General features: G+C 39.6%; 2 protein-coding genes across 4 annotated transcripts in view; both read left to right on the top strand.

Moving 5' to 3' along the window:
* The window catches only part of Pgant9 (polypeptide N-acetylgalactosaminyltransferase 9), a 126,994-nt gene extending 113,783 nt beyond the window's left edge, over window positions 1–13,211 (top strand). For all 3 annotated transcript variants that reach the window (XM_090155136.1, XM_090155135.1, XM_090155137.1), the window contains 6 exons: window positions 501–618; window positions 752–937; window positions 9,452–9,580; window positions 9,925–10,035; window positions 10,546–10,674; window positions 11,247–13,211. In XM_090155136.1, the coding sequence (XP_090011262.1) occupies window positions 501–618; window positions 752–937; window positions 9,452–9,580; window positions 9,925–10,035; window positions 10,546–10,674; window positions 11,247–11,402 (829 nt within the window). In that variant the 3' untranslated portion in view covers window positions 11,403–13,211. The remainder of the gene's footprint in view (window positions 1–500; window positions 619–751; window positions 938–9,451; window positions 9,581–9,924; window positions 10,036–10,545; window positions 10,675–11,246) is intronic.
* Window positions 13,212–13,617: 406 nt separating this feature from the next.
* Window positions 13,618–25,888, top strand: part of LOC149932635 (glucose dehydrogenase [FAD, quinone]-like) — a 30,313-nt gene continuing 18,042 nt past the window's right edge. The window contains exon 1 of the mRNA XM_090157157.1: window positions 13,618–13,657. The gene's annotated coding sequence lies outside the window, so the exon portion shown is untranslated. The remainder of the gene's footprint in view (window positions 13,658–25,888) is intronic.

A 25,888-nucleotide genomic window follows, 5' to 3' on the forward strand; every position in this document is an offset into this window, starting at 1 on the left:
CTGTTTATTTAATATTACCATGGAGACTGTATAGCTTTGCGGAAGCCCTACCACGTGTATACGTTTGGCCAAAAACTGGGATTTTTGTGTTCATTCAATTTATACGTTTAAATGGGCTTCGGTGTTCGTTTGGGGAATCGTGCTTTTAATTTGGGCGAAGCCTTTAACTATTCGCTTCTGGCAATTTTTCCTTTTACTCGTGTTCGTGTCTTCAAAGGTATCTGAAATTTGGAACGCATTCTGAGTTTTTGACATCAAATGCCCCCCACAGTCGAAGCTAAATCGTCTAAAAGGTCGCTTGGGTGACGTTTGAGAATCGGGGGAATGGGTGGCCAAGAAAATAGACACTTTATAGAATATTTCCATCTACCGGTAGTTTTTATATTTGAAAGCGAAATTCAATAGACGTAAATAGAACGAAATCAAATAAAGTTTGATTTCTTTGAAAATTTCAAAGCAGACATCTTCCAGACTAAGACGAGATTTTATTTTCGTCGCAGGTCTCCTACCATGGCTGGCGGTCTATTTTCCATCGACAAAGCTTTCTTCGAGAAACTGGGAACTTACGACAGTGGATTCGATATTTGGGGAGGAGAAAATTTGGAAATATCATTCAAGGTATGTATCGTCGAATAACGAGCTTTTCTAAAATTAAATATTCATAAAGAAACTCCAACCGAAGGAGATTTGATTAAAATCTCATGATTAATTCCGGAATAATTTATCTCGCTTGTTTATCTCCCTGGCGCAGACGTGGATGTGCGGGGGCACCCTGGAGATCGTGCCTTGTTCGCACGTCGGCCACATCTTCCGCAAACGCAGCCCTTACAAATGGCGGAGCGGCGTCAACGTCTTGAAGCGCAACTCCATCAGGTTGGCCGAAGTCTGGCTCGACGAGTACGCCAAATATTACTACCAAAGGATAGGCTACGATCTGGTCAGTATACGAACACTTACTACGTTACTTCAATTAGATTTTAAGCCTAACTCCGTTGGTCCTTTACTCTATACTACTTGAAAATAAGTAGTGTTGTTAATTTTTCGGAACAATAAAATGCGGAAAATATTCCGCAAATCGGAAAATTAAAAAAATTGAAACATATAATTTACTTTTTAAAGGGTTTTAATGTTTTTAACTTTTTATCGATATAAAATGTCTATCAGTAAACATACTACAAAACATTAATAGTGTTACATTGTTAATTAGTTTAAACTAGTCTAGAGGTTTAGTTTTACTTTTAGATTCGAAAAAATTAGGCGAAAATGCCGCTTTATTTAAATTTGCAAACAATATATTAGACTAATCATGGAATTAAAACTTTTGTTATTTTTTTCGGAAAAATACGGAAAATTTTCCGGAAAAAAGCCTGTCGTTTTCCGGAACATTTTCCCACTTACAACACTAGAAATAAACGTTTTGGGATATATTTAAATAAGAAAGAGTAACCGGAGAGCGACAATGATCCGTGCTCGCGGTTTTAAAGGAAGACCATTCTTTTGAAATCTACCGCAGCTGCCGGTTTCGCCATTTCGACCATATATTCCTCTTATAATCCTCAGGAATATCTAGTCCTTAACGCGACGGCCTCGTTGTTCGGCGAGGATCAGTCTCGGACACAAAAGCCCAAATAGGAAAATCTTCTTTTGGAAAGAGAAAATTTTACATTTCTATCAAAAGTTCTCGGAAATTTCTAAACTAATAAGGGGCCGGGGACTATATCTTTCAAAATTGGAAATCTCGCGCCGCTGATGGCTAGATTTGTCCCCGCGTCTTTCAAATCGACGGACAGAAATAGAAGCGCTTTCTGTCCGCCGCCGGGGGAGCCTTTCCTCCGTCGCCCTATCTTCCCGTTTCGGTTATTGCCTTTTGAAATCCTGAATTATAAGCCTAGCTCCGATATCTCTCTGGCAGCTCTCCTTCGCGTCATTTCTAGCGTAATAACAAGTTTACTACTCCGGAGGCCCTTTCCGGCTTCTCTTCCTCCGCATCCGTCCCGGACTTTCATCTTTTATGTTTTGCCATCCACGGTTCGTAAAATATAATATTAATTTTCTCCTCCTTCCCTCCCCCCAGAGCTCTCCAAACTGTAACCCCCCCCCCCCCCCTCTTTCCGCTCTCTAGGCAAATAATTCGGGGCTCGTTTTATTGGAGGACTGCTGGCGGACGCTTGCAAATCTCCGACTTTATTATTATTGTTATTATTAGGCGTAGTTCCCCTCCGAGAGCCCCGCCGGTGGCTCCATCTTTCGTAAACAACGCTGCTGGTAATTGTTTTCGGTTAGCCGCTTCAATTTCGTTTCGAATGTTGTGATACTACGAAAAAAACGGGCGCTCTAGTTGATGCGGACATTTTCCCGATGGAATTTCCGAGAATTTATTGAGCCCGGGATTGCGGCTATGATGTCGATTGTAACGTGGTTGGGCGGTGTACCGCTCGGCGACGCTTCTAGGTTACTTAAGCCGCGTTCACACTTACCCCTTAAATCGCTTCGTTTAGATAACTAGTTTTCGAAACCAGCGTGAGAAATCGCTTCGTGTTGGTTCGGGAAGCAACTTGTCCAAGTCGGCTCGCTTTAAATCGCTTTCAAAACGACAAGGCGGGAAAATATAATTGCTCGTATTTTCAAGAATAATGGGAATAAAAATCTAATGTCCAATAATATTACTGTATGTATAGTAAGTGGGGTGGCGGAGTGGTTAGCACTTTCGCCTCGCAGCAAGAGGAGCCGGGTTCGGAACAACTCCTTCCGCGTTGAGTTTGCAAGTTCTCTCCCCACTGGTTTAAGGGGTTTTCCCCCGCGTTCTACGGTTTCCCCTTCCATAAAAACTTGTCGAGGTTAACGGTAATAGTTAGTGTAGGGAGCTGTTGGCTCGATCTCGTGGCATGCAGGGCTTGCCACCACCCTCCTACGCATTGTAACCCGGCCACCTGATTTAATGGCTTCAAAAGTCGCTTGATGACTTAGACCTAAGGTGGTGCCTTGGGTATTAGCCTAGCTGATTATTATTTTTTTTACATGATTAACTAATTGTTTTGGGATACATTTTAGTATTTTCAAAATTCAAGTCATAATTTGAAATAACGTTAAGCCTGGGCTATAAGTGAACCGGGCTGAATAGATTTCGCACGTGTTAACTAAGAATTATCGTCTACGGTATACAAACAGACCTAAACAGGGTTTTAGTCTCGAGTGAAGGCTGTAGATTTCAGGATGGGCCGATAGATGGAAAAGTGATTATCACTAAAAGCTTTAACGCGTGGGCTGAAAGATTTATTTTATAAGCCATTTATTTTATCGCATTCGCGTACTAAAATTAGGACGATTGGTGTCGCGGCCGATGATTGTTTTCCAAATGCGGGAACTTGACGAGGAGAGTTCCATTTCGGCTCTTTGTAAAGAAGACCCGAGTGACTCGTTCGGTTGATGACCTTCCGCCGGAAATGGAGAAATTAACGGCCGCTTCAATTATTATACGAGTTAGCCATCACTCGATGGGGGGGGATTTCCTATCCTCGTTTTAATTGTAGTTGTTTAGAAAATGTCATTTTCCATCTGGGAAATCACCAAACTGACTCGAAAATCACGTCCAACACTTTGAAATATTAGAATCTAGCCCCCCTCGTTATAAATTGGAATCTTTTAATAAAAGTACGGGAACAACTCGACGGAGGTTTGCCGCAATCCGCGGATTCCTGGGCACGAGCTCCCGATCAACAACGTCGCTTAGATGCTACGAGTCGCGTCACGGCTACCGCGTCTTCGGCTTATACATTCCTCGTTACGATAGAATGGGCGCGTCATCCGCTATGTTCATCCACCTCCCATCCAAATAGACCAATTAACATAGACGTTCGTCGCGACTTTATTCGTATAATACAGGGTGGAAGCCTCAGCCGTGGTCCAGCCTCGGTACTTCTCCTAGTACACCAAAGTACTGCGGGTGGAACACTTCCACAGGCGCTGGTAGGCCAAAAATAGACCAATGGGATAATTCGAAGCCTCAGCTTTGGTCCAGCCTCGGTACTTTTCTTAGTCTAAAAATAGACCAATGGGAGAATTAGAAGCGCATCTTCCAAATGCTTTTTCGGGCGATTGGCTAAAGATTCGCTTCTAGTTATCCCGTTGGTCTATTTTTGGAATACCAGCGCCTGTAGAAGTGTTCCACCCGCAGCACTCCGGTGTACTAGGAGAAGTACCGAGGGTGGACCACGGCTGAAGCTTCCACCCTGTATACCTTCACGTGTTGGCGTTGATATTCCCGTTTTGAATTTTCAATGAACGGAAAACGCTTTTGGTGGGGAGACGCGGCGTCCAAATATCGAAGCTGTTGCTTCCGGCGTGTTTGCTACGCCGGGATAATCCGCGAAAGGAAAAAGGGCTTTGCCTTTCACTTTCGCTTTTATTTCCGCTTATCTGGTCGTCGCAAACTGCGGCGCTGGACAAACATCTCTTTCGGACAGATTTTCACGCTATCGTTAGTTTCATCCTATTAGCTAAAGCTTCTCCCGAGAAAGGGGACAAAAGCGGGCCAAATCCACCTTCCCTTCGCGGCGTCCATTATTATTCCGCGGGAATTAGTTCTTCGTCGAGCGACCCTTTGTTTTCGCTTTTATTCTCGCCCTCCGCCGAGATCCAAAGAAGTTTCTCTTCTACAACGTAATCTTCGCGGATTTACTATATTCCCGCGTTAATGTTGTCTTCGAGCGTTAGGCCTTGTATACCAAACACACTAGGTTTTTTTTCCCTATAATATAACCTTTATTCTTTGTATGGCGGATTACGCCTTGTACTTCAACGAATTTAATACGTAGAAAACGTTGTCGACTATTCCCTAACCAACCGCTATTCGGACACTCGCTACAGGCGATTATAGGCCACGATTAATTTATAGGTAATCTAGATAGGTAACCACGTCGATAACCTCTGTTTTCGTGATTCCCGGAATATATTCTTGCGCTTGTGATAGTTCCCTCCTTACCGGCAGGCCTGATACTGAGTCACTTTTCTCACTTAAAATCACTTTTTTTTTAATCTGTCACTAAAAGTAACTTTTCCCAAAATTAGTTACTATTTATCACTTTTTTTCCAATTTTTAGATTTCCTTAGCATTGAACGTTAGAAAACTGTCTTACAACCCGGTTTTTTTTTTCATTCAAAAGAAAATAGGCTAATTTCGTCTTTTATAATAAAAAAGGTGATACATTCTTGATATAACCATAGGAAATTATATTTATTTATACTCAGTGAGAATGAATATGTCGAGACTATCGACGGAAACGTTGAGGCCCTAACCCCGTCACGCTAAGGGGTAGAGGTCGGGGATGGTTAACTTTTATTCAATAGATAAAGCTCTCAAAATTATTCGTAAAACGTTTTGATCAAGTAATTTATGTTTCTGTATTATCCGATTAATTTTTTGATAAATTTGTAAAATTAAACGGAAAAACGACGTTTTTTTCGATAAAAAGCTCAAATTTTACGAATAATACATGTTTTTTAATCATTTTCCGAAATATTAACCGGTAAATTTCTTGGTTTGCATTTTTTTCCCGAAACAAATCAATTTAATCATGGATAATGATTAATCGTCACCGACCTCTACTAAGGGGGGGAAAGGGGGCGATTTAATTTTTTGCGTCCTCACAGGGGCGTTAATCGCGTCGAAAAACTTAATTTTTAAGAACCAATGAGATTGAAGTATTATTTGATTGTATTAAAGCGGAGGAGCATACCCTTTTCTCTAGTAACCTGGGAGCATGATATCGGGGCCCCCAACGAGTGAAATTGGAGAAACGCTAAAAATAATCTCGACATATTTATTCTCCCTGAGTATAAATAAATACATTCTTGGTTATATAGTTACTATTTTGGCTGTGTAACTAGTCAAAAAACGCGATAAAACAGAATTTGTTTTTACCATTTTTGGTAGATTTTCAGTCACTTTTTTTTTAATTTTTAATCACTAAACTCACTAATTCTACTTTGTATCAGGCCTGTACCGGCAGAAAGAAAGGTGTAAGGGCGTGGTACCTCTGAACCCTAAATACAGAATTCTAGTCGTAATAGATCATTTCTAACCATTTATAATAGAAACTTAAAATAATTCACGTCTCCGTATCCATCAAGACGATATATGTGGGGCCTAGGATATTCCACTTTTGAATTGTAAATGATGTTCACTCCCCTCCCCGCTAGCTGTTTTACTTACGAGGACGAACATAGTCTCTAGACATTTTACTATTATTATTACCGCCGCCGTGTATTTGAAGGGGATTTAAGGTTAACGGCGTTAGTCTAGAGAGAGATGCGGGAATAATATCCAGGTCGTAAATCGCCTCCTTTATTACGCGTCCGGCGTAGCGTGCTTCCAGGGGCAGCTAATGATCGAGAATAAATAACGCCCCACCCCCGCCGCGGCAAATATGAATTCTGCCGCTGGCACTTGTACGTGTCTGTTCTTGGGGTTTTGTCGAGGGGGGGGGCGATTTATTCTCTGACAGTTGCTCTGCTTTTGGAACGATAAAAGCCATTTTTTGTTGCCTCTTTTTTCCGCCGTTCTCTTCTCTCGTAGGGTGAAATTTCCCGTTAAATTACCTCATAATGTATTTCTAAAATAACATTACCATTTTTATTATTATTGCTTTTTTTTATAAGCCGTATGGCGCGCTGTCAAACTCGGAAAAATTATAAGTGAAATCGTTCGTTTTTCTGAGTTTATTTAAACGCGTTTTTAACGCGAAATGACGAGTTCCGCCGATAAATGCTTACGAGTATACGGTAAATATATCCCTTTTTTAAGTTTTTATTGATAATAAAGCCATAAAGTTAGATATTTTTTTATCTTCTCGGGTAAGTTTTTTTTGTGGACGGTGGCACGTCAGATTGTGATAGATGAGCTCTGGCCGTGGCTGAACTGTCGCCCTTCTAGTTGGGAAGTTTCTTAATTTACCCGGCTTGATATATTACCCTTCGATAAACCCGTCTTACCTCTCTCCTTCACGACGATGTTGTTACAGTCAACGGGTTTTTTCAACTATATGTAGTCGTTTTTTCTAAATGAGGTTGAGTACACATTGTTCCGCGAAAGACAGCAAAAAAATCTATTGTTTTTCTCGGATGGAGATCTGGGTAAATTTGAGGATTTAAATCTCAATTTGTTCAGTCTTTTTATTAGAGTTTTGAAACCTAATCCGAGATGAAGCCTGACAAAACCTATTTTCGTTAAAATGTTCTTAGAAAACTGATTTTTACCAAATCAATAGGGCTCGTATTAATAAACCAAAATTCCGCGTACATTATTTGAGTACACCGGAATTCTCATAAATAAAATAAATTTTGAAATTATTTTTCTTTAATCCACTCTATTAATGTAGTACACGCGCCAACTACTGGTTGGAGGGGTTTCCCCCTAGTTCTTTGGTTTCCTATTCCCATTAAAACTTGCGTAGGTTACGGTCAGGGCCGAATTACCCAATAGGCTGACTAGGCCTGGGCCTAGGGCACCATGCCTACAAGGGGCACCAAGAGGTTTCGAAAAAATTAAAAGTACCAAAATTTTATCAATTACTTTTCACATTTTTTTAGTAATTTTACTTAATTGCGTCCTAATTTTTCGAAACCATGTGAAACAATCATTTATTACGTCACTATAATATCCGCAAAGTCATCACTGAAATCGTATTTTCCATCTATTTGTCAATTATAAATTGCGGGAGCGCCTAACTCGCTTCGCTCGCTACTTAAATGGGGCACCAAAATTAGCTTGGGCCTAGGGCCCCTCAAGGTCTTAATCCGGCCCTGGTTACGGTTGTAGTGAATGTAGAGATCTATTGGCTCACGTGGCATGAAGGGTTTGACAGCGCCATCCGACGCATTGTACAGGGTTCGTACACGACCTGGAATACCTGGAAAAGTCAGGGAATTTGAAAATGTTTCCAAAAGGTCAGGGAAAAATCAGGGAATTTGAAAATGCTTCCAAAAGGTCAGGGACAAATTAGGGAATTTGAAAATGCTTCCAAAAGGTCAGGGACAAATTAGGGAATTTGAAAATGCTTCCAAAAGGTCAGTGAATTTGAAAATGATTCCCAATGGTCAGGGAATAGTCAGGGAAATTTAAAATGGACCAAAAAAGTAAGGTAATTTTAAAATGACCCCAAAAAATATTTGGCAAATAAAAGTTTTAAAAGATGTATTAAAAATTCGTAAATAACATTTTTCAAAACATAATTTTATTCTACAAACAAGGTCAGGGAAATTTGGCAATTTGGTCAGGGAGACCTGGAAATGTCAGGGAATTTAATTCCGGAAATTTCGTACGAACCCTGTTAAAATTATTAAAAGTCGCTAGTTGACTTATTTATTTATTTAATTAAAGTCACAAAAGTTACACCCCATGATAGTAAAAAAAAAACTAAAGATGAACACAAAATTCCGATGGTAGTAGTTTCACTAAACCTACTTAACACGCGAAAAGGTTAAAAATAGAGCAACCATTCTGTTAAAACTAAGCTTTATTAAGGAAATAAAGCGTTTTATATTCGCATGAAGACCTTACGGCCGAAGTACCGCATTATTTTCCTAATAAAGCTTAGTTTCTTCCTAAATCGTTGGTCTATTTTAGTTCTTTTCGTTTTATATTGCTATCTCTAAAGTCCAAAGAAAATTCTTGTCAATTCAATAAAACTTTCGTTGGTAAAGGGAAATCCGGCGATCTTGTTTCAGGCTAAACCTTTGAACTATTGGCGACATAATATAGATGTCATTATAACAATACTGGTAACTTTACATACATGTCATAAAACCTTATTAAAAATTAAACGTAATTATAAACCTAAGAAAGAACAAAACCTAACTAAAAAGAGTTTTCAATCAAATCGAACTTAACCTAAGAAACGTATATAGATTTCCAAGGCAACATTGTTAAAATCAATTAAGTGGCAGGCCCGGACTGGCCAGGTCGGCTGGTCAGCGATCGCCGAAGGCCCCCGGATCAAGGAGGCCCCAAATTGCTTATTATACATTTTTCCTAAAGGTCCTTTAGACGCGTTTGACGTTGAAAATTAATGTGCACGTAGAATCTAGTACACTTAAAACGTTATTCGTTGTCCTATAAATAAGCATTTAGATTTTTATTCCCTACCCCCACAATGCCCGCTAAGGGGGCCCATTTTCAGTCTCTATCCGAGGGCCCCTAACGAGCTAGTCCGGGCCTGTTAAGTGGGCAGATTGCCCAACTTCTGGCTCCCCCATTTTAAAATGTTCATTAAAACATCGAGGAAAATCACCTTTTCAATTGACCATTTTAACCCTAACTGTTCAACGGCAGTTGAAGTGACTATACGCTTTAGTAATTATGATTTTTATAACGGGCTTTTAGTCAAATCGTTATAAGGCACCATCCGAGATTAGTATCGATCCTAATTTGCATGTAACTTTTTTCTTCCACCAGGGGGATTTCGGAGACGTGACATCTCGAAAGGATCTTCGCAAAAATTTGGGCTGCAAGTCTTTCGACTGGTACTTGAAGTCGGTCTACCCCGAACTGTTCGTGCCCGGAGACGCCGTCGCATCGGGAGAGGTTAGAAGACCCATCCCACCCCCCACGACCATGATCGTTTATTTTGGCTATTTTTGTTTGGCGCTCGTAATGCGTTTCAAATCCCTCCGTAGGCGCGTCTTCTTTAACGAATTATTCCTCTTTCAAGTCGACAGCGCGTGCATGCGTAAACAGCATTATCGTTTACCGAGTAATTGGCTGCGCAATTCTCACGCCTCGTTTGCACCGAACTAAACTTATTTCTTAGTGAATTCGCGTAAATGATTTGAACCCTTCGGTAGTTAAATCCGTAATTAACGCTGTAATGAGGGGCGCCTTAGCAGCCATTGGTCGCACACGCTTAACCCGTTCGTTGCTCCGTTCAGGTTCGTAACATGGGCGTCGGAGGCTCCACTTGTTTGGACAGTCCGGCTCGGCGAGATGACCTTCACAAAGCGGTCGGCTTGTATCCTTGCCACGGTCAAGGTGGCAATCAGGTGAGTCTCTACTTTCCAACAGGACGCCGTTTCTTATTTACGTAACCAACGCCTTCAGTGGCTCTTAAAGGTGGTTGGGCTTGTATTTTGCCTGTTTGACGTTTGCGTGGTGATGGTCTCGCGAGGACTTGAATCGGGAAATATCGGATTGCGACCCCGCGAACGCTACAAACGCATTCGAGTCGTGGAAACTTAAAAATGGCCTTTGGGTTTTGGCCGGGTTTAAGCAATTTATCCGCCGCTTCATATAGATCGTGAGTTTGTCCCACGAGGGTGAACGCTGGTGCGTGGAAAAGTCCTTTATTAAAACTGGTTTCTACTACTTGGTCCAATCTTGGGAGTGCCTTCCAGAAAGGGACACTCAGGTAAATTTCGCCAATTCATCTTCCGCTTCCTCGCGATCATTAACGCCGATAACAGCCACTGATTGCGTCTTCCGCTAATCGAAAGTTCGTTTCTTACGCTCGTACGATAATAACGAGTGGTTTTTCGCTCGCGCTCATTTCTCAGTTCTGGATGTTAAGTAAAGAGGGTGAGATTAGGAGAGACGAAGCCTGCTTGGACTACGCGGGCAAAGACGTCATCTTATACCCTTGCCACGGGTCTAAAGGAAACCAATTATGGACCTACGACCACAATGTGAGTTTCCTTTCCTTTTCTTTACTTTTCCTATCTATAAACTGAATGAGGCGCGTTTAGACTTCTTTCTAATTGTTTCGGGGTTCGTACACGACCTGGTAAAGTCGGGGAATTTTTTTATGGGGTCCGGGAAAAGTGAATTTTTAAAGGTTCGGGAAAAGTCGGGGAATTTGTAAAATGGTTCGGGATAAGTCGGGGAATTTGGAAAATGGTTTGGGAAAAGTCGGGCAATTTTAAAAATGGTTTGGGAAAAGTCGGGCAATTTTAAAAATGGTTTGGGAAAAGTCGGGCAATTTTAAAAATGGTTCGGGAAAAGTCGGGCAATTTTAAAAATGGTTCGGGAAAAGTCGGGCAATTTTAAAAATGGTTCGGGAAACCTTTCATTTATTGTACGAAATTGGTTAGAAAAATTCATTACGAAAATACCGTACGAACCTTGTTTTAGAAAGAGGTAGTTAATCAGATGAAAGGCAGAAAGGCGGTAATTAACGCTCGAATTAGTATATTTTCAATTTACAAAAGGTATTTGTAATTAACCGTGGCGTTTTCCCCCGTTTGTCCATGTCACTCAGCGCCACTTAATCCAGCACGGCAGCAGCGGGAAGTGCTTAGAGATGAATCACGACAAGCAGCATTTGTCGATGAAAGAGTGCAACTCCGACGAAGCGCGCCAAAGGTGGACGTTCCAAAATTACGACCCGTCCAAACAAAGCAAAGTCAAAAAATAATGAAACGATCGGATTGCCCGCCCTCGTCCCGAAAGCCTCTTCTTCCTATTATCAACTACGAAAATTACGAACAATATTCTGATACGGAAAGACTAGAACCGAAAATACCGGTGTCAAAGGAATTTACCATTAGAACTCTTTCAACTTTGAAGACTTTTTTTTCGAAGCGAAGGGAGGGAAAAGTATAATTAAATTAAAAAAAAAACTACTGTGATTATTTTTGCGCGATATCGCTGGAAGAGAAACGTTGTCGTGGCAACGTGACGTCATATTCAGAGTGCCAAGCTATTACGCGCGTACCCGCGAACACTTTGAAGGGATGGAAATTTTAACGACAAAAATAGGCACGCGCGGAGAAACGTATATACATTCCACGCGTTGGAAATCATTTCGTACAAAATGAGACGCCGTTGTGTAAAATAATTTATTGTGCCTACATAAAAGTAACTTTGAAGGGGGAGAAACGCTTGAAGGAAATTGTACGTTCAGAGAGTACCTCAGAATTTGTGCCTTACAATACAAAATGGAGAAAGCGCGAACGAGGCGACGATACGAATTGTATTTTGTTCCGATATGTTTTTGTTATAGCAATATTCCCCTTCTTTGAACATTATCGTTGAGCGTAGGCCTACTTTGTTTCGTTCGCGTATTCCTCCCTCTCACGCGAAACTATAATTTATTTAGTTATATTTGTTTATCTCGCAATATCAGTTATATATAGTTTTTATTTGAAATACGAAGCTCCGTCGGAGTACCTGTTTTTTGGAAATCGCTCGCTATCTTAAAAAACGTACGTTCTTAGGCACGGAAAAAATGTATAAATCGTAGTTACATTCTGGACTTTTACGTATGTTTACTATTCATATACGTATTATATTATAAATAGTATTTTAATTATTTAAAAAAAATGCGACGAAAATAAGAAAAAAAAAACGGAGGCACGGGCTCTAGTTATTATATAAATTGAAGATACCGAGTAAGCTAGACTGTTTTTCGAGAAGGGGATAAAGAAATTAAATTTTTGAATAGTTTTTGATCTCGAATTAGTTTATTATTTAATATTAATTGAAAATGACAATAGCTAAGGTACTTAAACATTTGGTCTGTAGCTCGCGTGGTTTTTTTTTAATTCGACTGGTGAAAACCCAAAAATTCCACAAAGTATTTTCAAGTTTAATCCTTCATCGATTTCTTTACAAAAACAATTTAAAGTTTTTTTCATTGAAGTCCTTGAATTATTGGTTTTTTTTGTGATAATTTTATTCGTATCGCGTAGAAGCGGGTGATGGGATTCACTTTTCTTTAACATTCCAGCTAACATCCGATGTTTTATTACGCCTCTTTACTAAATACAAAGGCTATGTTTTAAACCAGTGTCATAAGCGTGCCATGACGATGCACATGTTTGGCTTTCAAACTAACTTGTTATACTAAAATTGAGTGCAATTGTTAAGTCAAAGTGAAAAAAAGTATTTGTTTTTATAACATTCCCACGAGGCAAAAAGTGTTTTTGTTTAATATTATTATTATTATTATTTTGAATAGTTGCCATACATTTCTATAATATACCTTAGCAAAACCCCAACCCGTGACGATATCGCTATCCGCTTCCACAACATTACTACGCTATTTGGACTGTCGGTTTTATAAAATGTATTGTTAAAAGACGAAAGCGAAATGGAGAGGTTTAAACTCTTTTGGGTCTATTTTGTGCCTTACGAAAAACCAAAACAGATTTGTGAAGCAGTTGTTAGCATACACGAGATACGTAAAACAAAAGATAAAAATAAAATAAAAAAATATTGAGTAGATCTTGTCTATTTTTTTATCCATTCTGAAATTTCAAACTCACTTTGGCTGTCGACAATACGCGAAGCCAGATCGTTTCGATTGAAATCGGAGAAGCCTTTTTCAGGTAAGTTCCTTTTCTCGTGGGTTTTCGTTCGTTGTGACGGACACCCTTATATCAATTATGTTTAGCCTTGGAAATAGCTTACGAGGGACATCTACTCAATTTAGCCGTTGGCAATTCATGAACGAAAATGATTAATAGCGAACGTCAAACCAGTTTATTTTATTTAAAAATATAAATCAGCCGGTTTTATATTTCAAATTCGACAAAACCTTTTCCCGAATTTAAAATGTTTCTTTTGAATACGCAGTCGTGTCGCTGACCGTGACAGACGCGCCACCGGTCGCTGCAGTTACGCGCTTATCGAAAACGCCGTTTGTAACTTAAACCAGCGCGTGGTAATGTAAGTCACTTTTCTTAAAACAAATGGTATAATTTGCGTAGGTTGATTGTTGCGACTTGCAATTAGGAATTTGAGGCTTTGACAAATAAGTAATTTCGCCGCTGTCCCCAGCCATCCACGCTCAACGACCAAATTAAAAAAATGTCACTTAATGAAAAGCTTCCTACAAAATGGAGATTCACATTTGGAAGTCCGTTTTGGAGTCGGCCTGAAACGTTGACATTCCCGTAATGCTCCCTCTCAACTCTTTTCAATTAAATTCCACCGATTTACTCCCATCCTAGCTGGGCATTTTTCCGACTGAATTTAATTTAATATTTCAACTTTGGTTGTCTTCGTTGGTGGCCTCCCGTCTCTATATTTTTCAACCTTTTTTTGTCTTTTAATGACGTTATCCGAAGCCTTTTAGTGGAAGAAAACGCTATAGCGAAAGAACTATACGTTCGAAAACTAAACGAAAGATAAAATCCGATTAAGCTTAGCCAGAATGTTCTTCATTATACCGAGTCTCGAGTGGGAGGCCCATCCTTTAAAAGAACGCTTTTTGCGCCCGAACCCGGAGTCCAGCCTGGCCTTTCCGGACGACACGCACTTTGCCAGCACTTAGTTCTCCTTTTTCCCTTTAACCTAATAAGAAATGACTTCATTAGGTCAAAGCCGCCCTGTCAGGGACCTAACCTGACACTTAATCGCGACGTAGTCGTAAATGTGTTTCCGCTTTGTACCTACTATCTGGTTGTTAGCGAGCGCTGGGACAATGGTTCTTCCTTAAGAGACGAAAGCCCCGTTCCGCTAATGCGTTCCCTTATCGTTTAGAAGCTTCTCTGTCCCCACGCTCCCGCTAATCTTGTTATTAAAACTACTTCCAATAATTACGCGTTATTAATTATTTTCTTCCCTCCAAGAAAACTTCATTACCTGTATTTTATAAAGTTAATTTTTTTCCCTGATCCGGCCGCCCTTCTAAAAAAAAATAGATTAGGACGTTGGATTACTTCATCTTTCCGAAAACGATCCAAATTTATTTTAATCGATGGTAGCAGTTGGGGTTAAATATTGTCCATTAGGCGCGGGTTAAGCGAACTATCGTAGCCGATTTAATGACAGCGCTGAAAATTTAGCTGGACGAAACATCTCTGTGGAAATCAACGCGTCTGCGTTCCTAACATTGGCTGCTTAACCTCCCTATTTTATAGACGCTAATCTAGTTCATAATTCAAGTTTTGAGGTAATTGGTGATTAAAATGCCAACAAAAGTGACGCGGGGAAGACTACGTTGCAGAACCTGCTAGAACTGAAGCTTTGTCGACCTGTACGGCAACCGTGCAGGTCGACTCTCTTTAAACTAGATCATGCCACTCCCCCCCTTTGGCCAGTGTAACGGGGGAGTTGGAGCATATTCCGCCACAGAGTTTTGGTGCCCTTCTAACACGTTTAAATTAAAATAACTGGAGAAATACACGTTTAAATTAAAATAATTGGAGAAATACACATTTAAATTAAAATAATTGGAGAAATACACAAATTAAAATTAAAATTGGAGAAATACACAAATTAAAATTTAAAATAATTGGAGAAATACACAAATTAAAATTAAAATTGGAGAAATACACAAATTAAAATTTAAAATAATTGGAGAAATACACAAATTAAAATTAAAATAATTGGAGAAATACACAAATTAAAATTAAAATAATTGGAGAAATACACAAATTAAAATTAAAATGACTGGAGAAATACACAATTTAAAATGACTGGAGAAATACACAAATTAAAATGATTGGAGAAATACACACATTAAAATGACTGGAGAAATACACACATTAAAATGACTGGAGAAATACACACATTAAAATGACTGGAGAAATACACACATTAAAATGACTGGAGAAATACACACATTAAAATGACTGGAGAAATACACACATTAAAATGACTGGAGAAATACACAAATTAAAATGACTGGAGAAATACACATTTAATCATCCTGTACACCAGGAACAATATTTCACTCACCCTGTCCATTACCACAAAAAATCCTTTCTTATAATAACCAGATCGATCATTGCTATATAGTTCATATTTTAACATTTGGACAGTCGCAAATAAAAACGAAAAATAAATTTTGTGCACTGCAACTGCAAGGTCAGAAGTCAAATACTGGGTGAAAACTCGGAATAACTCCTTCTGCGTTGAGTTTGCAAGTTCTCCCCCTTGACTGGTTTAAGGGGTTTCCCCCAAGCTCTTCGGTTTCCCGTTCCATAAAACCTTGTTGAGTTTAACGGTAATAGTTAGTGTAGGGAGCTGTTGGTTCGCGAGACATGAAGGGCTTGCCACCACCCTCCTACGCGTTGTAACCCGACCACCTGATTTAATGGATTTAAAAGTCGCTTGATGACTTAGGCCTAAGGTGGTGCCTTGGGTATAAGCCTAGCTGATTTTTATTATTTATTTATTATTATATCTAGAGATAGATAGATGGAAAAATCTCGATCTGAATAAATCGGAAAAATCTCGTTCTGAATAAATGAAAAATCTCGTTCTGAATAAATGAAAAATCTCGTTCTGAATAAATGAAAAATCTCGTTCTGGATAAACGGGAAAAATTTCGTTCGGAATAAATGAAAAATCTCGTTCTGGATAAACGGGAAAAATCTCGTTCTTAATAAATGAAAAATCTCATTCTGGATAAATGGGAAAAATCTCGTTCAGAATAAATAAAAAATCTCGTTCAGAATAAATGAAAAATCTTGTTCTTAATACGCGAGTTTTGGTTATAAAAGTTTATATTTAGTTCATTTATTTTTTGGCGCCCAATAGGAAAACATATTTTTGTGTCGAAGCTCGGCGTCTTCGCTCTAGTGAAAAGAACACTAACCCACATTTAAAGCTTCAGTCACTAGTGAAAGCCAGCCCTTTGGTCGAAATAATAACTTAAAAGTTGACACTCGGCTTTAGTGAAAACCAACATATAAGCCCTATTTTCATGCTCGTTAGTAACGGGGTAAAATACATCAATTTTTGCAGCGTAAGCGGATTTTTATTTTTCCGCGTCGATCTGTTTCTGATATTTTCCGCATCAGTTTGGCAAATCCGTTAAATGTTAAATTATCCTCTATTAGTAATATCTTCATTAAAGGCTGTTTTTCAGTAGGTCAAAAATGCGACCAAGGCTAGTGTCGACGCAAAAAAATTGTATTAGGACTAACGGGAAAGTTTTGCACCGTCGTGGCGTTTTTTTCTTTATCTTCACTGGCGCGCGTCATAATGTAGTTTTCTTTACACGCATTAAAACGATTGTACGTCCCAAAGTGGAGTGACTCGCTGTTTCGCGCGCTAGTGGAAACCAGCCTTTAAGGACATTTTTTGGTCAACACTCGCCGTCACACGTTTTTTGTTCCGGTGAAAATTAGGCTTTAAGCCTAACGTAAGCTTACAAAGTTCGCGCTTGAAAACCAGCCTTTAAATGGAGTATAGCCCCTCTTGTTTGGTAGCTTGCGCTTAGACTATGCCGAATAGCTTCCACAAGCCTTCCTAGCGGGGGGGGGGGGCAAGGAAGTAGTAGGAAGGCTTGTAGAAGCTAGTCGGTATAGTCTACGCGCACCCTACCAAACAAGAGGGGTTATACTCCCTTTAAGGTATAATTCTAGTCTACCCAATAATGTCTTTAGAAACTGGAGTTTTGGAAATTATCTAAACTAATGGCGAATTCCTTTTAGCTCTCCGAGATCAATCCGAGAACGTCGTCGTAAAGTAATCTAAATTAGAAATTGGAAACGATAACCGATCGAACAACGGTAGGAGAGCGTCAAAGGAATTCGCTATCAGCCTTGCTGAATTTTGGGCCGTTTTAAATTTCACCGCGAGAAGAGGAACGCCGGGACGTGAATAAAGTTTAATGAAAAGCGAGAAAGAATTTGATAAGGATCTGTTGATGAGTGCAACGGGAAACCCTGTCGAGTCCTTGTTCGCTCCCCGCCGCTTCCAAGGAGAGCTTCGCGGAAAACAAGCAAATTTTAATGATTCTCTGGCGCGTTTAGCAGCTGGTTGGCCGGAACGCCCGCTCACTCGTAATTAAAGGATCTAAAATTGCGTTTAAAAGGGAATTTACGCGAACGAAATTCGCCGAAAGCTCTTTCTCCGCGTTTTCCTCCCGCCCAAAAACAGAGCCAATTAAAGTAGGCGGGGGCAAACCCTCCTATTTTCCACTCTCAAGATTAATTCGAATTGCAAAGAATCGTCGCACCGCCGCCGCATCGCCGGAGACGCGCGTATAACAGAGAGAGAGATGCTATTCGTGCCGGCTGATTTTCCGCTAAACAGGGGAAAATAAAAAAAAAGGTTGAAAACGTCGCTTTTGCATTAGCAGAGACTTTTAATGCCGTAGTCATTAAGGATTTAAATTAATTCCGCCGCTAGAATGGAGGATAAAGTCTCCTTTTGTCGTTACTCTTCTAATTAATCGATAAATGCGAACCAAATGGCGCTTGATTTTTATCTTCATTTCGATAAATTATCTCGATTTTTGCTTTGGGAAAGAGATGTAGATAGCGGCTCGTCCTTTTAATAGAAATGGCGGGGATACATTCGAGCTTCATTTCAATCACAGTTTCCGGTACACCAAGCTTAGCCTTGTACTTTCATTTCATTTTGTACAATTTATTAGGGAGATTCTTCCGCGAAAATGAATTTTAACTTACCGTTTAAATAATTAAATTTACCCCTATAAGCTCTTTGATATCAGCCTTACCAAAACGCGGTACGAACTACTAACCGGTTGTAAAGAGCGAACCTATGGGGAGCTATATTTTAACGTGTAGTTAGCGGTTAACCTACGTACGTCTAACCATAGCTACCCAAACTAAAAAATTAAAGATGTCTAGGGGTATGATCTATTCAAGGGAATTTTTCATTTTAAAGCTATTCGTTAACGTTTAAATTTACAAATAAGAAACTCACTCTGTGGTGCACCCGTTAATAACCCTTTAATAACAAACATTTAAAGACGTAACATTATTCAAACTTAACGGTAACTTAAAACTGATTACAACAAATTATATAAACAACACTTAAGACTGAGATAAATTAAATTGGGATTAACGCAAATTACGCAATTTAGTTTCTTACGGCACTCGAATTAACAAACATTGTAGCGCGTCTCGAAGATTTACGTGGAATTATGGATTCCATAGTTGTTCGCGTAGAATCTGTGGCGGCTTGTAATCCATGGATATTGGAAGGAAGATGGTGAATATTCCACGGCAGGTGATGAACTCTGTGTACAATTACTCTTTACGCGTAGATCCAGATTTGATTACAGTGAAGGTGAAGTTGAATATGGATTGCCTTCTTACTGTTTCGTTTCAAACTGCATAATTCTCGAGAGCCATCCTCGCGTTTTTTTACATAAAAAATGCTTTTTATCTCGTTAATGAATGTCCAACCGTCTTATATGAAACACTTATAATACTAACGCAGAATATTAACAATTATACGAAATAAATAACTAATGATAAACTTAAGATATTAAATTAAAAATAAAAATGGGTTAATTTGGTTAATTCTAAACAAATAATTTGGCAACTAAGAAATTAGAGAGAGCGAGCTAAAATTCATTAAGTGTCTGAATTGAAATTTTAAGTCTAAAGTCTTTAACCCGATGTAAAACACCACTAAGAAAGCTTTTCAAACTGGAACCATTTCTCTTATTCCCTTGGTTCTCGAGATAAACTTTGAATGACTTTGAATCATGAGTTGAGGGTCATCCGAGTTTGCAAATTCTAAAGACCCCTACCATATGAGTATGTCTAGTAAATTTTGATACTCCAGCATGAGTACTTTTCGAGTTATTAGCCGTTCAACCTGGTCTCTATAGTGAGTTGCAGGCTAAGAAAGACAAAATATATAGTACAATCGGCGCAAGGATGCCTCAGATCGTTTCCGGTCATTCCACCGCGCGAAATTTGAATTTGGCCATTTTACGGTCAAATTCGGATTTTGCTCTTTTTGTCGTATTTTAGCGCCATCTAGAGACCGAAATTGGAATCTTTTTTTTTAATTTCATAATTGTGGTGGCGAGCAAATTTAAAAGATAAGGCATTCCTATCATTCTTAAATTTAAAATAGTATGTATAATTATTATTTTTGTAAATTTATTTCTACGTCTTACCAGTTAAATCAGCAGTTTCTTTTAAAATAGTTACCACGCTTTCTTGGGGGTAACGTTGTCTTAATGAGCTATAGACGTTTAAAATTATATTTTTCTCTTTACTTGTTAACAATAAACCTTTATCATGCTTTTTATAGTAACCTCTTGGGCTATTTAAAATATTTGGAGCTTCAATTATCGAACCTTCTTTAGCTGTATTCAGTAATTAAATTCGTGACAACATGAAATTAAAAAATAGATTCCAATTTCGGTTCCTAGATGGCGCGAAAAAACGATGAAACTCACGATATTTGAAATTGACTGTAAAGTGGTCAAATTTAAATTACGCGCGGTCGACTGGCCGGAAATGATCTGAGGTATCCTTGCGCCAACTGTACTATATATTTTGTCTTTCTTAGCCTGCAACTCACTATAGTACATTATTTTCATCATCAACTATTTGTTTTTGGCTAAAATCTTTAGACTCGTTGTTGGTCAAATTAGGATCAAAGCTATTTAGACCTAAAAATGTGACGGGGAACACTTTTCTAATTGAAACCCAACTTTGTATCTCTAATCGTTCTCGAGATAAATTTTGCATGACCTTGAAGGCATGATTCAAGGTGATAAAAGTTTTCATTAGCAATGTGTCCTAATAATTGCAAACAAATTTTGAGTTACTGGCCGTGGATCGTTTTTTAGTTAACACCCTGTATAATGAAAATAGTTTTAATAAATCTTTTAAAATCTGTGACACTGGCAGAATGGCGCGCTCGGAGAGCAAGTGCTAGAGCGCCTCCGAAAATCAAGTTAATTTCATTCGTGGGGTTCAATAAAGGTCGAGGTACGATATTTGAACCAAGGAGAAGCACATACTAGTGAAAATATATTTCTGGCGAAATTTAAAAAAAAATCCAAAAAACCTTTAAAATACCAATAAATTCCTTAATTTTCCCTTCTTTCCCTCTCTTCCAAAATAAAATTTATTTGAGGTCGGAAAATCCCTAAAAAGGGATAAAATTCCTTAAAGTGGAAGCGCTGTGCCGGAACTGAGAAAGAAATTCCTTCCTTTTACAGAATATTCCACCTTTTTTGGGGTCAAGATTGGGGGCGCGAGAACCCAGGGAAGAGAGATGATGATGAACTATTTTATTGAGAGAGAGAGAGAGAGAGAGAGAGGCACGAGCTGCGGTTGTGGAATATAGTGGAAATAGCCGCGCTGACCACGAAGGAGTGGACAAAATTTTTCAACACTCTCACTAAGCCGAATTCTCGCTCCCTTTACAAAGGACAGGATATCGGTCCCATATCCATAAATATTTAGATACTTTACGTTAAACAAATAATACATTTTACGGTTAAGTTTACAATTACAGATTAGTTTAATTATGGCGAGGTTTACAATGATTTCATTAAATTTAAACAATTCTAGTTAGAACCTATGTACACATAAATAATACAAAAACACCATAATAATAAAACGTTAAATTTTATTCAAATTAATACAAATACAAATGAAATTGGAAACTTCAATTTTTTTGCGCGTGCTTTTGAGTTTTTTAACAAATCCTACGTTCGAGCTTCATTTCGGCCACAGTTTCGCCACTTTTTCCCGTACATCAAGCTTATTCTTGTACCTTCATTTAATTCACCCAATTTATTAGCCATATTTTCCCCAGAAAATGAATTTTAACGTTCCGTATAAATAATTAAAATGACCCGTAAGCTCTTAAATATCAGGCTTGCCAAAACACGGTTAGAACGACCACGGATTTCAGTAAACAATGGACTAAGCGATTGAATTGAAGGAACTCCCTCCGTATTGGCTCCTATATTTCAAACTTTCCAATTTACATATATACACTTTATTCGAGTCCAATATTTCTGTTCGGTCGAGGCTGGCTATTCTTCGGCTGCAGAAACGGGAAATGTCGTCCGATTAAATTCCCGAAATAATAATAATAATAATGGAAAGAGTGAATAGGATCCGCTCATAAACGAAGCTGTCAGAGAGACGAAATCCTTTCGTGGCATTAATATTCACTAATCCGTAATGCGTTTTGCCCCCAAGACAAACAAGATCTCGTTTCCTCCCTCGACGCGGCGCATTTAAAATGGACGTTGCTTTCGTTCCGAGGACGGGACAACTCCGAAATATTTCTAGGATCTCGCATTTCCTGCAATCCGCCTGGGACAAATCCTCGCCTTTATTGTTAGAAGTTAATATCACCCCCCCCCCCCCCATTTTAAGCCCCCTTCTCTTTAATTTTCATTAGGTGAAATTGCATTATAAATCCGATGGCTTATTAAAGGCGATTTCGAAGCGGAGTTCGTCAGTTTGCCAGGTTGGATTTATTCCATTTACGCTTTCAATTAAAATTGTCTTGTTGCTTGTAAATATGGTCTCGGGCTCGTAGGAAAAGGATTGGGTAGGTATGGTCTCGGGTTTATAGGAAATGAGTTGGGTAGAGATGATATCGGGTTCGTATCAAATGATTGGGTAGAGATGGTATCGGGTTCGTAGGAAATGAATTGGGTAGAGATGGTATCAGGTTCGTAGGAAATGAATTGGTTAGAGATGGTATCAGGTTCGTAGGAAATGAAGCGAGTAGAGATGGTATCGGGTTCGTAGGAAATGAAGCGAGTAGAGATGGTCTCGGGTTCGTAGGAAATGAATTGGTTAGAGATAGTATCAGGTTCGTAGGAAATGAATTGGTTAGAGAAGGTATCGGGTTCGTAGGAATAGAATTGGTAGAGATGGTATCGGGTTCGTAGGAAATGAATTGGTTAGAGAAGGTATCGGGTTCGTAGGAAACGAATTGGTAGAGATGGTATCGGGTTCGTAGGAAATGAATTGGTTAGAGAAGGTATCGGGTTCGTAGGAAATGAATTGGTTAGAGAAGGTATCGGGTTCGTAGGAAACGAATTGGTAGAGATGGTATCGGGTTCGTAGGAAATGAATTGGGTAGAGATGGTATCGAGTTCGTAGGAAATGAATTGGTTAGAGAAGGTATCGGGTTCGTAGGAAATGAATTGGTTAGAGAAGGTATCGGGTTCGTAGGAAACGAATTGGTAGAGATGGTATCGGGTTCGTAGGAAATGAATTGGTTAGAGAAGGTATCGGGCTCGTAGGAAATGAATTGGTTAGAGAAGGTATCGGGCTCGTAGGAAATGAAGCGAGTAGAGATGGTCTCGGGTTCGTAGGAAATGAGTTGGGTAGAGATAGTATCGGGTTCGTATCAAATGATTAGGTAGAGATGGTATCGGGTTCGTAGGAAATGAATTGGTTAGAGAAGGTATCGGGTTCGTAGGAATAGAATTGGTAGAGATGGTATCGGGTTCGTAGGAAATGAATTGGTTAGAGAAGGTATCGGGTTCGTAGGAAACGAATTGGTAGAGATGGTATCGGGTTCGTAGGAAATGAATTGGTTAGAGAAGGTATCGGGTTCGTAGGAAATGAATTGGTTAGAGAAGGTATCGGGTTCGTAGGAAACGAATTGGTAGAGATGGTATCGGGTTCGTAGGAAATGAATTGGGTAGAGATGGTATCGAGTTCGTAGGAAATGAATTGGTTAGAGAAGGTATCGGGTTCGTAGGAAATGAATTGGTTAGAGAAGGTATCGGGTTCGTAGGAAATGAATTGGTTAGAGAAGGTATCGGGTTCGTAGGAAACGAATTGGTAGAGATGGTATCGGGTTCGTAGGAAATGAATTGGGTAGAGATGGTATCGAGTTCGTAGGAAATGAATTGGTTAGAGAAGGTATCTGGTTCGTAGGAAATGAATTGGTTAGAGAAGGTATCGGGTTCGTAGGAAACGAATTGGTAGAGATGGTATCGGGTTCGTAGGAAATGAATTGGTTAGAGAAGGTATCGGGCTCGTAGGAAATGAATTGGTTAGAGAAGGTATCGGGCTCGTAGGAAATGAATTGGTTAGAGAAGGTATCGGGTTCGTAGGAAATGAATTGGTTAGAGAAGGTATCGGGTTCGTAGGAAACGAATTGGTAGAGATGGTATCGGGTTCGTAGGAAACGAATTGGTAGAGATGGTATCGGGTTCGTAGGAAATGAATTGGTTAGAGAAGGTATCGGGTTCGTAGGAAACGAATTGGTAGAGATGGTATCGGGTTCGTAGGAAACGAATTGGTAGAGATGGTATCGGGTTCGTAGGAAATGAATTGGGTAGAGATGGTCTCGGGTTCGTAGGAAATGAAGCGAGTAGAGTACCACGTATATATTTACCCGCGATTTCTGAAATGATAATTTTCTTTATGTTCCAGGCCTATTTTGGACCTACTTATTCGAAATCCCCAGTGGAACTGCGTCTTCAAATTACAATAGCTCCGATATAATCCCCTGGTTTTTTTTCGGGGAGATTCTGTTTATCATTATGTATCGTTTTCCGGGAGTGAGGCGGACATCGACGGAAGCCTCGCTTAACGTTAAGCCCCGGCCTAAATGGTTTGCTGCTTCTGGCCGCGGGGGAGCGAGATCCCGGATCGAAAAACCTAATTAGGGAAACTGTTTGAATCCACGTGGGAGATTATTTTTCCGTGAAACCAATATTATTAATGGTTGGAGGACGGCCGACGCGACCTCTCGTGGCTAACTTGAACATCCAGCGGTGAGGCCAGCCAGACACCCTAAGAGAAAAGAGAGCGAGTGCTTAGAAAAGAAGTTCCACCTGGTTCCCTCCCTCTCCTTCTTTCTCTCTCTCTCTCTCTCTTATAATAAGTGGCCCTCTGCTCTCTCTCTCTCTCTCTCTCTCTCTCTCTCTCTCTCTCTCTCTCTCTCTCTCTCTCTCTCTCTCTCTCTGCAATTATGAAGCCGTCATACTTCGCGCCTGGATTCTTTCTTCTCCGTCGAACCTCTCAAACACTTTTTTCCTCTCTTTCCTTCGGAGGGCAGCGCCGTGGAAGGCCACTCGATTTTGGCCGATCGCTCCCCGAACGCCTTTTGTACTGGCGCGCCCGACCCTTCTTAAACTTTAAGTCTGGAGATTATTAAATGCCAAATTCCAGGATGGATACCACGCCACCCTATACTTAATCCTTTTCACTCGAGAAGGGGCGTAGTCTCGGGGTGGGGTCAAAAGAAGAGGGCGGTAGTTGCCTCGGCGCGTAACACCAGTTACTCGGAATGCTTGGCCGAGTAATTCGCGCTTCGGTGGAAAGTTAGTCAAACTATTTGGGTCTCCGTCGTACATCTGTAAATAATTGTAGAAAGATTCCTATCAAAGCAGGGTTGGCAAGAAACCAGCTTTTTTTAAATTAAAAAACCCAATATAGTTAAAACCACTATAATGCTCAAATTGCTTATATCTAGCCCTCATTACTTCGAAAATGCTCAAATTGACCTATTTCAAAATTACGTTTTTGCGCGTGACAGTACCTTTACATTGTGAGGTATAGCAGGCTTATTTACTTGCTTTTATACACTAACACGGAGGCGTATTTTCACGTGCAAAATGAATTTTAAGATCCCCAATTGCTTATATCTAGCCCTCATTACTTCGTGAGACGCAGACGACCAAAAGTGAAGGTTAAGTTTTAGTTTCGTTTTGGAATAAAAAATGCAGAATATTATATTCTGAATTTTTATTTGAAATAAATAGTATTTAAATTTTCCATATTTTTAATTCATTTCTCCATATTTTTTTAATAAAAAAGTGTTTTTTTTCGGTGGCTTAAAACAGTCTGGCTGGTTCTTGCCAACCCTGTATCAAAGCTACGTACGAGAGTGTATTGATCCCGTAAATACGAGTCTATTCATTTTCGTTTATAGTCACCGGAGCTGGGATAATCGCGTTAACATTGTAATCGAGTATTATCGTTTAACCTCCATTCCGATGTTGGTAAATTCCGCCGCTCGGTTTACGCTCCTTTAAAAGTCAACATCCGAATTGGTGACTGTGTTTTAGTAATTAGAGCGGATTATCGGGTTTGAAAACGAAGGAAGTAACTTTTACGGCGTCGGGGAGCCTACTTTCTTTCGTAGATGGCTGTCGTAAACATGCCATTGAAATTATCGGTCAAAGAGAAGTAAAAAGGTCGTAAAAAAGACGATTGGTTTATTTTTGCAATCGCC

Source organism: Leiobunum rupestre, chromosome 8, assembly GCF_980474605.1.
Source record: "Leiobunum rupestre chromosome 8, qqLeiRupe1.1.hap1, whole genome shotgun sequence".
Classification (NCBI taxonomy): Eukaryota; Metazoa; Arthropoda; class Arachnida; order Opiliones; family Sclerosomatidae; genus Leiobunum; species Leiobunum rupestre.